The sequence below is a fragment of the Embiotoca jacksoni genome, unplaced genomic scaffold, assembly GCF_022577435.1.
Source record: "Embiotoca jacksoni isolate LCO1_2020_lvr unplaced genomic scaffold, fEmbJac1.0.p SCAF_38, whole genome shotgun sequence".
NCBI classification, from domain to species: domain Eukaryota; kingdom Metazoa; phylum Chordata; class Actinopteri; family Embiotocidae; genus Embiotoca; species Embiotoca jacksoni.
This window is the reverse complement of record NW_027185390.1, coordinates 2674199-2689678: the sequence shown is the minus strand read 5'-3', so window position 1 is coordinate 2689678 and position 15480 is coordinate 2674199. Positions and strand designations below refer to the sequence as shown.

General features: G+C 46.5%; 1 protein-coding gene across 5 annotated transcripts in view; it reads left to right on the top strand.

The window, feature by feature from the left end:
* mgat5 (alpha-1,6-mannosylglycoprotein 6-beta-N-acetylglucosaminyltransferase) overlaps positions 1–15480 on the top strand; it is a 78387-nt gene that overhangs the window by 7559 nt on the left and 55348 nt on the right. For 4 of the 5 annotated variants that reach the window (XM_069166426.1, XM_069166427.1, XM_069166428.1 and 1 more), the window contains 2 exons: positions 4669–5180; positions 10562–10726. In XM_069166426.1, coding sequence (XP_069022527.1) covers positions 4940–5180; positions 10562–10726 — 406 coding nt within the window. In that variant the 5' untranslated portion in view covers positions 4669–4939. Of the gene's footprint in view, positions 1–4668; positions 5181–10561; positions 10727–15480 lie in introns of those variants that run through there. The other variant, XM_069166430.1, reaches the window with a different exon arrangement.

Below are 15480 nucleotides of genomic sequence, written 5' to 3'. Positions count from 1 at the left end.
GACATGAAATCACCTGTTTACAAGCAGATGGTGCCGAGTTTGTTTTCCACTTTTAACATTCAAGAGCCTTTTTTTTTTTTTTCCCCCCTCCTTTCTCCACACTTTTCCTGAGGAGTTAAAGATTATTTGTAAAATAAGAAGGTCACAAGGGGTAGATTACAAATAAAAATGTTCTCGTGGTTACTACGGTGACCGCTGTGGAGCGTGACCCCCGCTGACCTGTTTTAATCCCAAATCTGCGAGTCAAGAGTGGAATTAGGCCACTTGGAAAATATTTTTTCTTTAGTGTTGCTGCTGCTTTTTTTCAAATTTGAAAATTGTACGTCCAACTTTCCAAATAGTTTTCGTGTGTTTCCTGGCGAGGGAGCGTCACGGAGCCTCCTCTTTGCATGCCTCGCTTTTCCTGAGAGTGCTATAGCGTGGCCCATATACTGAAATTTCAGTTCTTTTGTCCTTCGCAGCAGATTTGGGAGGGCACCGATTCCCCCCCCCCCCCTCCCAGGCTCGAACGATCCAATTGTTTCTGTCTTCGCCTGCTCTTGAACTTGCGGCGTTTTCTTTACGCACCGTTACTTCTTCCAACGATGAAACGAACCATTCAGCGGGTTGTTATGTCATCGTCTCTGGTTTGCGAAGGATCGTATATTCTGCAACCTTAGCCGGCTGTCACCGCGCAAGACTTTCGCTGGGCCGATGCCGGTCGCAGCCAGAGGGCTCGCTGCCAGGCAAATTAAGATCCTGAATTAGAAACCACAAGGTAACTGAGAGGGACGTATACGCGCTGCTTAAAAGGCCGCGTCGCCCCTTTCTCCGAGAGATCGTCGGACACGGTTGCACAATCGGTTTTCGGTGTTAAATAAGATGGATAAACGCGGGCAATCAAGTCAGACCGGTGAGAGAGAGAGAGAGTGTTTTCAGAAGCGGTCGAGTCCTCTGTAGGTTTTGGCTACGCGCAGCGACGTACCGCGGGGTTTGGTCTGAGCTTCGTTCCTCCCTGACAAACAGCCCCAGAGCCTCCCGCCCCGTGTCGGCGCCCAAACCGGCGAGCGCTGCCAGCCCGTTTCTCCCCGCCCTCCTCCAACCGGAGTCCCGCGCTGCGAGAGGCATCCGATGTTATCGGCACGCTGCAGATTGCGGCCGCGCCGCTGCCAAGGGCTCGTCTCGTGAAATTCACAGTGAAGTGGCAGAGATTTCCCACCCCCCCCCTCCCGCCCCCCCCTCTCTCTTTTATGCCCGCGTCAGAAAGCAAATGAGAAAGATTTTCCCTTATCTCCATTTTAGACAATACAGTACTTACTCCTGCTTTGTTAGGGTGCATTTGATCGCCGTCCCGTTCAGAAAACAAACACCAGCCTTTGTCCCCAACGACTGAACAATCGTGGTGTGTCATATAACCTGCCGTGAGATTTCAGCCCCGTTGGAAGCTGCTTGCAGCTGCCTCTGACCTATTTGTGAAGCTGATGTATGGAAGTTGAACAGAGCCTTTCACGCCGGCTGCCTTTTGTGTTTTGGCGGGAAGGTGCTTCTTATTTTCTTTGCGACACTTCGTCGTCGGCGTAACCGTCTTTTGCTTTTAGACGAACCCTTACGAGGGATCAACAAACACAGTGATTACAATCCGGACGGGCGTCGAGGGCATCGAGGGTATCGAGGGTATCGATCATGTGAGATCGAAGCGCTCCGTCCCGACCTGGTTAGAGTCGTTTTTGAAAGAGCACAAGAAAGCCGCAGTTGAAAAGCAGAGGCTGCAGAAATCCCCTCTTCACACTTAGCCTCGTTCACAGCTACAGCGGTTGAATGCAGATGAGACAACATCTAACATCTTTTTTTCGTTTGGCTTGATTGCATGCTAGAAAGGCTTTTTTTTTTTTTTTTGTGTGCGCGCGCGCGTGTTGCTTAATGCCTAAAGCCAGGGGCCTTTATTTAGCTGCGCACAGATTGCCTCGAGGTTGTCAGTTAAGACTTGTTGAACTATTTAACAGCTTTAAAAAGTGCTGAAGGGCTGCTTCGTTTGGGATTACGAGCAGAAGTTTGACGGTTAAAGCCAAATGTGTTGTTACTGTTCAATCAGCAATAAAGACGGCGGGCTCGAAAACAGCATATCGCAGTTTCATGCTGACTATAGTTAGCCTGGCGAGGGGAGAGAAGAAGAAAAAAAAAGAGAAGCATATCATGTAAAATAGGATGTTTCTTTAATATGCAATCAATATGGCATCGTGGGAATTTAGTTACGGTACATATCTGCTCTGTCTGTCGACCCGCCCTGACGAAGAATGATGAAATGCCTCCTTGCGGTTGCACTGATAATATCAAAGATACGCTGTGTCACAACAGAAAAGAGGAAGGGGAAAAAAAACAGCCCAAACGGTTGTTCCCTGTTGCTGTAAACGCAACCGAAGACGAGCTTAGGGTTTTGTGATTTAGAGAACTGCCGGAGTGTGTTTTACCGTACGTGATGCTTCGACCCCGTTGGCACTTTATTTCCAGCGTCTCGCGTTCAGGCGAAGTGCAGGTGAGAGTAAAGATGCCTTCATGTACGCTTCGGGTCAGTCGGTGACGTAAATGCCCGCAGCGAGAAATGGTGCCGTCCGTCTGGTTTTCTCTTGGGATGCGTTCATGCACCTGCCGGCTCTCCTTCAGCTCAGTGTGTGATTGTAATGCACCTGAACTTCAGGAGAAAAATGAAAGTAAACACGTGGATGAATAGTTTTTGAACTATGACCCACACAGATATATGACCCACACAGATACAGTGTATGATCAGGGATCAACTTTTGGCAGACGGGTGCGTTAAAACGTTGACAACATGTTGCCTTCAATCCATCTTCAATCAAACGTTCTTTAGTTCCAGCTTGTAATATGTTTATTATTTACAGATTTTCTCCGTTTTGTATTATACACATTTTTCTTTTGAGTTTTTGACTTTGAGTCGGACAACACAAGCTATTTGTCTTGGACCGTCAGACCTTATAGGGACTTTCCATTTTCGGATATTTTTTAAACTAATGACTCAAAAGATTAATTGGTAACTGAAGTCATTATAATAAATGATATATATATATATATATATATATATATATATATATATATATATATATGAAGGAAAAACCTTCGTGCTGCGGTGAGACCCGGCGTGACTAATTCATCTTGTACACGACCTTTTACCTCCTACAGATTTTGTCTTTACTGAGAATAGATGAGTAAATGCGTGACCTTTGCATCTCAGACATGCTGCATGTACACATATTAAACTACACACACACACACACACACACACACACACACACACACACACACACACACACTCAGGCCAAGTGAGAGAGTTTCCTTCATTTATCTCACAGGAAAGCGTTTGGAAAAAAAAAAAAATATATATATATATATATATACAAATATATATATGTATATAATAACAAAAAGAGAGTGTATTTAAGATTCTGTTTGTGTTGTCTCTTGTCAGTGAGGAAGATGAACCGTACGCGATCCAAATGTTTATATTTTGAGGGGGACCGTGCGCCCTCTCGCGCACATTTCCATCCAGGCCCATCAATCACAGGCATCACACCGTCTGGGTTGAACAAGGCTTCTCTGTGCAGCCTCTATTTCAAACTCCGAGCGTTAAACATACGCGACTTCGGAAGGGCTTTTCTCGCTTTCAGCATTCAGTAGCCCTGCATAAAGCCGGAGCTGTCGTCGCGTCAGACGTAAAAATGTACGACGCCAGACTCGGTGTCTGTACTTCAGTGAGCCGTGGCCCCCGTGGGCTGGCTTTCTGCGTGTTGTTTTTCACATGCAAAAACTAAATGAATGCAGGTCCCCCCCCCCCCCACCAGGGAGGCCCCGCCGTACTGTATGCCTGCATTCAGCCTCTCCCATCCAGTCAAATTAACAATTCTGTGCATCAGCGACCTGCGTGCACACCGCACGCAACCACCTCCAGTTGGGACACAGTGCGCCTCTGTGCTGTGGGGTCCGCTGCAGTTACCGACTGGTTGCTCTTCTTAAAGTGACAGAGCTGCACTCCGCTCGTTTTCCAACACCTCCCGCACCCCCCCCCGAGACCCATTCAGACGTACTTTGTGACGCCAGCCGCAGCTCTGACGGCGTTGACACCCTTCGTTTTTTGATCGCTGTGAAATCGGGTTTTTTTTTTTTCCTTCTGCAGAATCCAAACCTACCTTCGTCGCACAGTTCAGCTTCGGTGCAGCGTTTTCAATACGGCTTGTTTCTGCCTGGAAAAAAAAAACAACGTAAAGTTCAGTAATTTATCGATTAATTGATCAGTCGATTTTGCAAAGAAAGTGCTGCTTTTAGCTTCTCGAATATGAGGATTTGCTGCTCTTTTGTCTTTTAATAAAGTGCAAATTGGATGTGTTTGGGTTTTGGACTTTGACAGTGTTCCTTTGACCTCTTGAAAGTTGTGTTTTTCCATCGTTAGTACAGTTACTTGTTAATTGTATAATTTGTTAATAATAGCACCCTACTCCAGGTCCCTTGAAGTTGTGGCTAAAACTGCCGACTCACTCTCGGTTATCGGTGTTTTTATTGTAATCGTGTTGCCTCCGCGTGTGATTAGGGAGAGGGAACTCCCTCATTACCTGTGTTACGCAAACCAGCCACCTCACCCCTCTTCTCTCCGTCCTCTCCGTCTGTCTGTGTTGTCTGCAGCGGGATGCGGCAGGCGCCCTGAGATGTTACCGAGCGACGACGATGGGTCAGAGAAGGAAGTCACACCGATGAGGCAAACCAGCCGTACGCCACCCAACCCTGAAATCCACCGCAGCTACACCCACTGACCCCGCCATGCCCCGCCTGCCCTCCTGATTCCCCTCCCCGACCTCTGCACCTTCGCTCGGTCAAATCAAAGTCACAGCGGCCCCCCCCCTTCCCCCTCCCCACCTCCCCCCCCACCCCCTCGCGGCTTCTCCGTCGAGTCAGCATGGCCACACCCTTCCTGTGGAAGCTGTCGTCCCAGAAGCTGGGCTTCTTCCTGGTCAGCTTCGGCTTCATCTGGGGAATGATGCTGCTGCACTTCACCATCCAGCAGCGAGCCAGCCACGAGAACAGCGCCGTGCTGCGGCAGCAGATCCTGGACCTGAGCAAGCGCTACATCAAAGCCCTGGCCGAGGAGAACCAGAGCGTCATGGACGGGCCGTACGTGGGAACCATGACGGCTTACGGTGAGTCCGTCAGCTCTCCATCTGCGGTTCATGCGGCCCACTTGGGAACAGGCTTTGGACTAAGTAGTGTTTGACTTGGGTGTATGAGCATAGCATGCACGGCGTGAATTAGGGAGGCGTTAAGTAGGTGAAGACAGGGTGGTAGTGTTGAGGCTGTCCACTCGTGGTGCTGTTCCGCATTAATACGGTCCCGTTGTGTGTACTTTAAAACCTCTGGAGGCGTGTGCTTTTCATCGAGTCAGTCACACACACATACACTCCGCAAAGGTCTCCTCCTCTTTCCCATCGTACAAACTATAGCAAATATTTTCTTTCTGTATCTTCAGGCTAACAAATCTCAAATCAGCGACGTGCGTCTCCAGCCTTTAGGTGTGATTGTTTTAGTACTGACAGCCTGAACGTTGCAGCCAACAGCAGTCCTGATTGTACAAGAATATAACACGGAAAAGAAATCGCTAAACGTTGGAGGTTTCTTCCCCAGGTGTCTGAAAACTGAAAAGTTAGCAGGATTAGCCACTCAACATAACAAAATGAATGTATTCAGTAGAGTTATAAAGTCAGGCTGTTCTTTTCACATCTTCTTTATATTGAACGGAGCGGTTCCACTTGTCTTCCTCCCGAGCGGGCACGATATTGGCTATATTAAAAAAAAAAAGCTGTCTGGGACATTTAACGCTGATGCAGCCGCATTGGAGCATAATACTGTAATAGCACGGGTCCAGAAGACGCATCAATAAGTTATTCATGCCATTAATAGACCTGTATGGCTCAATGGGAGGCTTCATTAGAAACCTGAGATTGGAATTGATTGTTCTCTAATGGCCAGAGAAACAACAGGATACAGTAAAGCTCCCGGAGATTAAATCGGCTCCCGGAGAATGTAAAGGAGACGCCGGAGTATCCAAAGAAACAAATGCACTTTTGGCTGAGGGCTTTAGGCTTAAGTTTACAGGGATTTCTTTTATAGGACCATTAAACTGCAGGCGTTTATTTAAAGGTTCATGCAAAATTTCAACTCGGTATATGACGTCCAAACAACTGTCAGCAGGCTTTACCTCAATCTGAGCATCCTGAAGGGACTAAAACCTCAACATCTGGTGTTTAATACCAAGTAATAAATTATGTAGACTTGTCTTTAATAAGACATGATAAATAGGGAGTAAAGTTTGTTTGTGCTACTTTAATTCCCCAGACTTACAGTCCATTTCTACGCGAGTAATCAGTCCTGTGATTAATTAGGCGTAAAGTCACCCAAGCCCCCGTTTCCCATAGATTTTCCTGCCATATCAGCCGGCGTTTCCAGCGAACTGATTCCCGTCCAGTTAGTTTTGTTCCCTTATATGATGGATTGATTTTACACGGCGCCGCAGCAGTCCGCTGAGCCCCGTCCAATATCACATCAAAATCCATTTCAAGTCCTTGATTAGATGGCGAGGTAGCGAGAGACTCTGCTGCCAGCTGGGCCTTTTTTTTTTTTTTTTTTTTTTCTTGATGCGATTTGTAATGAGTTCAAGGGGAAACAGGGTTTTTCCGCTCTTTGCTGCACATAAATGACCCGTAGAAATCTCAGCGCATGTGAATCTAATATTGTATCACCTGGCAGTTGATTCTGGGACACTTTATTGGGAGGGATGGTCATAAGTTGAAAAGCATGACAGCAATGAGTCTGAGCAGCTGGCAGTCTGTCGCTTTATACACAGTCGGGATTTGAGACTTTTCAATGCTTTCTTTGTGTCTGTATGGCTTAAAATGGTTTTCGGTGTTTTATTTTTTTATTAAAAATAAGCTCGGAAATTCAAAAGCTGGACTTTATTTTGAAATGTAGGTGTTGTTTGTGAAAAATCAGTGCAGCACTTGTAGACGGATTGTAGTCAAGTCTCATTTAAAGACTAGATTTAAAGTGTTTCAAGCTCGTTTCATTATGCAGCTTTAAATGAGCTGTGCTCCCGCTTTATTTCCTGTTAAACCTTCGTCTCAACCTTCAAATTCGTTCTTTAAATATGAACTCTTTCACAAAATCTGCTCTGTTTCATATAAAAACACGGATATTTATCATTTTTCATTCCATTTTGCTTTTGATGTTTGTTGGTTTTCCTTCTCCTTGTTGCTGTCCCCTTCTTTATGTTCGGTGTATCCACATGAGGGTCCTTGATTTGTAGGTCAGGACCGGTGATTCAGTAAGAGCGGTGAGATATAAACAAGGGAGAGCAGCACGGTGCTCCACAAACATCTCTTCCCTCCCCCCGAAGTCTGTTTTCTGAGACACGGTCACACCGTCCTCTCCCTCCACACTAAAGTCAGACGCGACGAGGGATTTGATCTTTTCCTTACCACACCCTCCTGAAGGCGATCCACGCTGCCGGGTGTGACGAGCCGCTCGAAACCGCGTCTCGCCGTCGCCACGCAGGGCCGGCAGCTATTGTGGATTTCTTTTGTGGTGTGGAAACGTGTCGCGCTCGTGCCTCTCTGTGCGGGGCCGGTACCGGTGCAAGTGTAAGCTTACGTCCAGGTATATTGCTGCTCTAATCCTCTGCGTCCTCTGTGGGGTAGAAAGGTCATTGTGTCGGTCTGCTCTTTGTTGTATTGTGTTGGTCGGACGTGGACGGTTCGAGGCTTGCCCTATGGATGACGGTAAACGATAGAATGAAATGCCTCGGGCTTACGTTCCCGTGTAATCGCTTCTTTTTTTTTTTAATGCTCATGAGCTTAATGAAGAAAAATCCCAGTTCTTCCAGATTGACATCTAACCGAGCGCCGAAGTTCAGTGTGTTTACCGCTTCGGGATTTGTTTTGCAGCCGCATCACTCTGCTAAGAAATATTGAGACAGGCAGAACTGTGTCCCTAGGTGTGCTATTACTCATCTGGTTACAGGGCAGCACTGGTAGTGCACCGCAGGACAAGGCCAAGCATTATTCACTGCAGCGTGGACGCTTTTTCGAACACACCGGCTAATGAAAGTCTCCGTTTCAAAACCACACGTTTGTGACGCACACGTCGGGGATCTTTTTGACATTTTTCATTGGCTTTTTTTCAGACCCCCCCCCCCCCCCCCCCCCCAATCATAACGGTGTATTATCCGCTGGCTTTTGTGTTACTGAAACGTGCATAACATGCACGCTGAAACCTGCAGTGTCACCACTGTATTAAAGGGTTGAGCAAACTTTACAAGATTTTAAGCTTTTAAAACGCTACGGAGACATCAGACGTGCCAGTGATTTACCATTGCTTACTGCAGTTACCGTGGGCAACGATCGGCAGTAGGACATTATGGGGCACTACTTTGAATACATTTGAATCGGCTGCTCGTGCATTGACCCAAAGGCAGCTGCAGGACAGAGGCAGTTGTGGGCCTGGCTTTACCACCATATCCTTTTCTTTTCTATCATAAAGCGTGTCAACATGAGTTTTTTTGTGATGTCAGTGAGAAGCCAGGCTTATGTTCCTGTGGTGAACATAGCGGTGCGTCAACTCTGGGCTCTCTCCTGTTTTTCTTATTATGTTCAGCCCAACAGCTTGGCAAGGGCGCCGCTCCAAAGCTCTCCGTTTGGTTTTTCTTCGCGTCACCGCTGCGCCGCTTTCCGTACATCTGCTCCTCCCGGCGGGCGCGCGGCTCGTCCAGATCAGACGAACGCTCTGGCCCGTCTCTTCACTCCGAATCGGGCGGGCGTGCGCCGTGCCAGGCCTCGTTGCCAAACTCCCTCCGACGTGATGAAAAGCGGCGTGTCGGATGCAAAAAGTGGCGCTCGGATGTGATGGGCAAGCGGCAATCGTCGTCATCCGAGGAGAGCAAGGGTAGACCTCCAGTATAATCCAGTGTGTGAATAACTTAATGTACAATGGGTTTGATGATCGTCACTTTTTGCTGATGACAAATGGCATACTCGTTATATATCTTCTGTTATGCTCCATGTACCGGTAACAGCAGCTTTAAACAACTTAACATTCCTGTGTAAATGTCACCGCAATTGCTGCAGGTTAAAGTATCAGACAAATACCACACGAAACGAGGACAAAAAAATGCCACTGTGACGGTGCCGCTCTGGATGTTCGTCCTACCCGGCTCATTACTGGGCACCAATCGTCCTGCCTACGTCCCCGTCCGCAAGATAAATGCTCGTGGAGAAAAGTTGCCCACGGAAACACAAAGACCCAAATTAAAACGGCAAGGTCACTGGCAAAGACGCAGAAGCTCTGGGTTTCCATTCAGATGAGCTTCAAGCTGGATTTGAAGATGTATGGCATGAAGTAGGCCAAATGCCCTATTTGGCAACATGAATGAAATTGAAAAATAATTTGCTCGACCCAGAATTTGGATCCGCTCCAGAATTTAATGGGTTCTTTCTCGGCCCGCGCTACACCCGGCCACCAAAGTTTTATAAAATTACCCCAAAAACTAATTGTTCTGCTGTAAACCAGATGACTAACAAACAATCCGCAATGAAAACATGAAACCTCCTTGGCAGAGGTAATAGTGTACCAGGCATTTACAGTTCACACAGCGATGACCGTTGAACCGTAACACACAAGGAAGAAGGAAATGAGTCGCTTGCCAGGAAGCCGACATCAGACAGGAGGTGATTCAAATATGCTAATCGCTGCACATATTAGTACACTGGTCAATGATAAATGGAATAGACATAAATGACACTTCATCAGCATGCAGTACACAAGCAAATATATTAAAAAAAAACTTGAGCATAACTTTTTAACTTGCCTATGGGATTATATTTATCCAAATCTGCAGGGGCACGAGGTTCAAGGTAAAACACGGCAAGTAGAGCAAGACATTAATCTGCTACACCCGGCTGTGCACTCTCAGACACAGCTGAGCAGGTCCCCCCCCCCCCCGACGACAGGCAGCTCAAATGACACGCACGGGCTCACTGTAACGATAAAACCGCTGATCGTAAAATTTAAAAAAAACAAAACCTGAATTACTGCTCAGTTAATCAGACACAGAGAGATCACTAAAGCATCCATCATGAGGTTCGCATGCTCCCCTCAAGCAGTCGTGCATGTATTAACACTCTGATGCTGATATACAAGAAACCTTTTTAATAATATCATGATGTCATTGTCAGAGTTGAAAACGGAGATGTCTGCTGCTTGTTTAGGCCTCCACACCCTCCCAAAAAAAAAAACAACAACCTGAAATGATTCTGCTACTGTTGAATGAACTGTCCTGGAGTTTTAATAAAGGTATCCTGAAGATGTATCCCCCTGACTTTGTTCATACACTAACCTTTCCTCTCGTGCTTCACACTTGTACTTGAGCTAAATCAGAGTTTAAAAAAACAACAACTCCTTTCAGGAGCTTTTCTCATCACCTGTTCCATGTTGTTTGGCGGGGAAATGAAAGACTCCCTCTCTTGCATCGCAGACTTGAAGAAGACCCTGGCCGTGCTGCTGGACAACATCATGCTGAGGCTGGGCAAGCTGGAGTCCAAGGTGGAGAACATCTACAACGGCACGGGGGGCAACCTGACCAACGGCACCAGCACCGCCACGCCCAGCGCTACCAACTCGGAAAAAGTCAACGTGGCAGGTACGTGCTGCGTCCTTTGCTTTGCCTTCGAATCGGCTGGTGTGCGTGTGTGTGTGTGTGTCTGTGGGAGGGGTGGGGGGGGGGCGCTAAAAGGATTTGTCGTGTGTCTGGATTTGTAAATCTCCCAATAAAAGCAGAATAATCTCAGAATCTGAAATCTTTTTCCGAAGAATTGGAGGGACAAACAACATGCCGTCATCGCCGCGTCATTTAGAAAACCTAGAAATAAAATCCCTCCACAGACTCCAACAGTCCTCTTAGGAACCTCGTTGTTCGGGGTGTGAGAATCTGCAGTAAACGTAATGAGACCGGCTGAAGAAACAAGGATAAGCTGCTTTCTTTCCAAATAAAAGTTAATCAAGATCTCTGCGGTGAAGGATTTTCCTCACGACGACATGAAGTTTGCCGCCCTGGCACGGTTCACACGAGGCACTTTTATAGGACCAGGCCGCATCCTTGGACATGATTCAAATAAGGCCTCTGTTCACGCCGCATGACCCTTTTATTAGTTTTCATTGATTTTCCTGCCAGCTTTCAGATGATGAATTCAGCCCCAGTCCGGGGAACGAGGTGTTGGTTTTTCGGAGACCCTGGGACTCGCTCTCGGTTGTTTGCGCAGCATTAAGCAGCAGGAATGTGGACTCTATATTCTCAAGCAGTAAATGCAGAATTGGATTGGACTGATTTGAGTTGTGCAAGGACACGTTTGAATGAATCCAATCCTGCTAATGCTGCCTTCAAAGGAGATAAAAATACATTTAGTGAAAGAAAAAGTCAGCCTAAATTATAAACATCAAATGAAAGTGACAGAGAATATGAATTGGAATAAAATCGTAGGCAGTGCTTTCGTAGTGACTCGAAATCTCACTTCCTTCTTTCTGTAGAAATAGTGAACCACAAATGCCACATCTGCCAGATCTGTCCTTTTGCACAGCTCGTCTGCTTTACTTTGTCTTTGCACGATCGCCTTTGTCGAGTTCTGTGTGAGCTCCTAATACGAATGTTTGTGCGCTGAAATACATCAAAAAATAATGCGATCCCTCTCGGATGAATTCAGGCCTGTTAATTGTTTCAATGAATTGAAGCTGCAGTTGAAATGATAAGTTGATCAAAAGGTGAGTTAGAAGAAGAGCGATGTTCACTGGGTCAGGCTTCTCGTATGTGAACATTTGATTTTTCTTCCGTAATGAATGACTTTTTCTTTTTTTCTTTTTCTTTTTTTTTTTTTTACCGAACGTACATTTGAGTAAGTCGCCACAGCATTTTGGAAAATATGCTCACGTACAAAATTAGCAAGTAAATGGACTTTTTTTGGGTGGACTTGATTGTATGATTGGACAGGAAAGGGACCCGTGACAGACTACTGTGCCTGCCTGATCTACCATGAAATTTCATTTTCACAAGTGAATATCACAGCGAAAGTAGTTTTCTCGGACCAGAGGAACTTATTTAAAGTTGTAAAAACAACATTTTTGGTTGTCGCGGTTCTTGAAATGCTGTTTGTATCAAGTACTTTTGCTCGTAGTTCACGGTAGAACCTTTCCCTGAACAAGAGGAACCATGGTGACGTACGTGTGCAGCAAATATGGACAAATGGACCGTTGTTGCTGCTGTTGTTGTTGTATGCGGAGCTGCAGGGACGTTGCTATACCAACCACCTGCTGGTTTACGTCTCTCCAGCGTTCCTATTAGCGGTGCGAATGTGTAAACAGTCAAATAATCCTTGAAGGTATTCAGTTCTCGGTTTAGCTCCCCAGTGGGTCGTTCTTCTGTTCTCTTCAGACAGGCTGTAAGAGAACGGCTTCTCTGTCCGGCTATTGTGGACAGTAGAGACGAGGCATTCATCTCGTACGCTATTGTCGGGGCGCCGTTAGCCTGAGCGATAGCACCCGGACCTGTGACATGTCAATAAACTCGAATGGCCCTGAAACGGCCCGCGATACACTTGAGAGACACCATTTGGATCCTGAATGCAGGTCGAGCTGACAAAGCGGCACCGATGTCTCTCTTGGCAATGAACTAAAGGCTCCGGAGTCTCCGCCGGAGCATGTCTCCTGTCTTGGGAGTGGGTGGTAGGCAGCACCGTTGCCAGCTCCGCTGCTGCTCCTCCCTGACTGGAACGCAATTACACAGATAAGAATCTGGACAGTGAGGAGAACACGCCTGCCGTTCAGAGAGGTTGCTATCAAGATGGAGCTGAGCAGCAGCCCTGGGACTGCACTGTTTCCACCTCAATTGTCGACATTTCCTGAGCCAAGGACTCTGGGACCCAAAACTGGCTCTCTTTTTTTTTTATTTTATTTTTATTTACATTTTTGTTTTGTTATTCACCATTTATTCCTGGCTTTGATTCTGCCTGCCTTGGACTAGAGGATGTGGTGGATGCTTTGCTTTAGCCAAAATTTGACCTCAATTTCCTGAAAATACGTAAGAAAACATTAATAAATGCATTTTTCTCTCCATTTCTGTGCCATTAAAGCACTGCATAAAAAGAGGGCATAATTAAATAGCAGCGGTTAAATCAAACAAACAAAAATACTGGAATATAGGACATTTATACAACATATTTACAGCTTCTACCCTCGGCCAGGCATAATATTTGTTGCGATATCTTTTTAGTTCAAGTTTTTTTTTCCACACTGCTTTTCAATGCAGTCACAACTTACTTAACTTAGTGACTTTTTGAGGTCAAACACCCTGATATCTGCACTTGTCAGGGCGGAAACTGCTCTAAAAAGCTGTTTATCGTGTATTTCAACTGGAGCCCTGTCAACAGGACTTTCAACTTGATGTCAGCTCGGTGCCTGATGCCCAAAATGTACGAAACAAAGAAATCCCAGTGGCCTGTATTTGTTATTAACAGAAGAAAAGCCTTTTGGTAAAGCACAATTTTTGTTTCCTCCCTTTTAAATCCCTCTTTGCAACAATAGATTTTGAGGTTACTTTGAAAGCAAAAATAATAATGGGCGTTTCGGGGCACAAAGCCTCTGATTAATTTGCAATACATTGCTGCAATTCCAGTTTGCAAAATAAAACAAACAAAGAGAACCTGCTTGAAACATCCATGGACTTCATTGCAGCCTGCGGATCGTAGACCGCCTCATTGCGCAACGCGGCCTCGAGCTTCATACCGAGCCTCATGCTGACATGTGATCAACATAGCAACTGCAGTAAGTAGGACTTCTGTTGAGAAGTACCAGCTGTGTACACACTGTGCTACGCTCCTTCTTTCTTTGGCATTGGTTATCTCACAGAAATGTGGCCTCCTCACGTTGCTGCACAGCCACTCTCTCCATTGTGTAAAATCCGGCATTGAAGGCTTGAGGAATCGGGTGTTGATGCCCGCTGCAGGAATGGCTCGAGTTGTTGTTGTTGTTGCATTTAGCCGAGGACAACAGGCGCGGGAGCCTCGCGTGGGATCAAAGCGAGTCGATCCGGCCGCGGTTGGCCGCGTGGCGGGGGGCAGATGGGACTGAGTCCAACAACCAGTCTGTGACGCCTCGTCTTGCCGTGTCTCGCTGATGTGGCTGATCAACCTCCCCAGCAGTGTTTCATCTGTGGCGTGGGATCCGTGTGATCTCCGACCACACACAGAGGCGTGGAGACAGATGTAATGAATGGTCGGGGCGGGGTGGGGCGGAGCGGGTGGGGGTGGGGGGGGGGGGGTGATTTGCAGCCGGCCCCTCGCGTCTCTCCCTCTCTCTCTCCATTTCATCCCCTCTGTGATATACTCCTCCACCCCTAACGAGTGTTTAAGGTTATCAATGTCGCTTCCATCTCGGCGCTGCTCGTGACATTCGGCTGATTTGCGGCTGCCCGTCTCTCCGATTCCGTTGGCTTTTTTTTTTTCTTCCTGTGAGCAGAGATGCTTGCGCTCGCGGCTTCAGCCATCTTCACCGCTTTGTCTCTTTTTTTTTTGTGCTATTGATCCGGTTGCATCTCTGTTTGTGAAAGATGAGATCCAAAGCCTCCGTTTCAACAAAGGAAACGGGACAAAGACAGGGTTTCTGCAGGTGACTTGTTTCCCGCAGGATTTCTCTGCTCCCTGCATTTTATTTTCATCTCTATACACATAGCAGGTGCTCTTCCTTTTTTTTTTCTTTTTTTTTTTCTAACAAATGTTACCCGTGTGTGTAACGTATCCAATCACGATCCAATTACCATTTTAATACCGAAAACTGTCTTGGATTTAGTGGCGAGTCTGCGGTCTCCATTATGTTCTGGAAAGGCCTGTTTACTCATTCAGTGTACAGATCAATACTAATAAACTACACACATCCACACAATCCCACTCGGCGCTAATAAGTTGCTGAGAGAAGCTGTCCACTCCCACACTCTTTTAAACACTCCCAGGAATCCTGACAGTCATCAGCCCCTGCAGTCAAATGTGTAATATTCAAAGCAGCATAACTAAAACCGGAGTTAGAAGAACAAACTTTGCCGTTCCTGGGATTAACAGCGAGCTTTGTAAGCGTTTCCTTGTTTTTCCGGTCCTGCAGGTTGCAGCAGCACTTTACTGGAAGTAGACAAAGTCGCCGGAAGAAGACGACATTTTTGAGATGCATGTTTTGTTTTTCTTGCAGATGAAAGTTGTAATCCATCAAATTTGGTGACTGGGTGACAAACAGGACGTGTTTTCTGTGGCTGCTTCACATCATAGAAGCCGCTTTGTGTTTTGCCACTTAGAAAATGTTACATTTGCATTAGAGGTGAGTTGACATGATCATAACTCACTCAGGCACGTTGAATCCAGT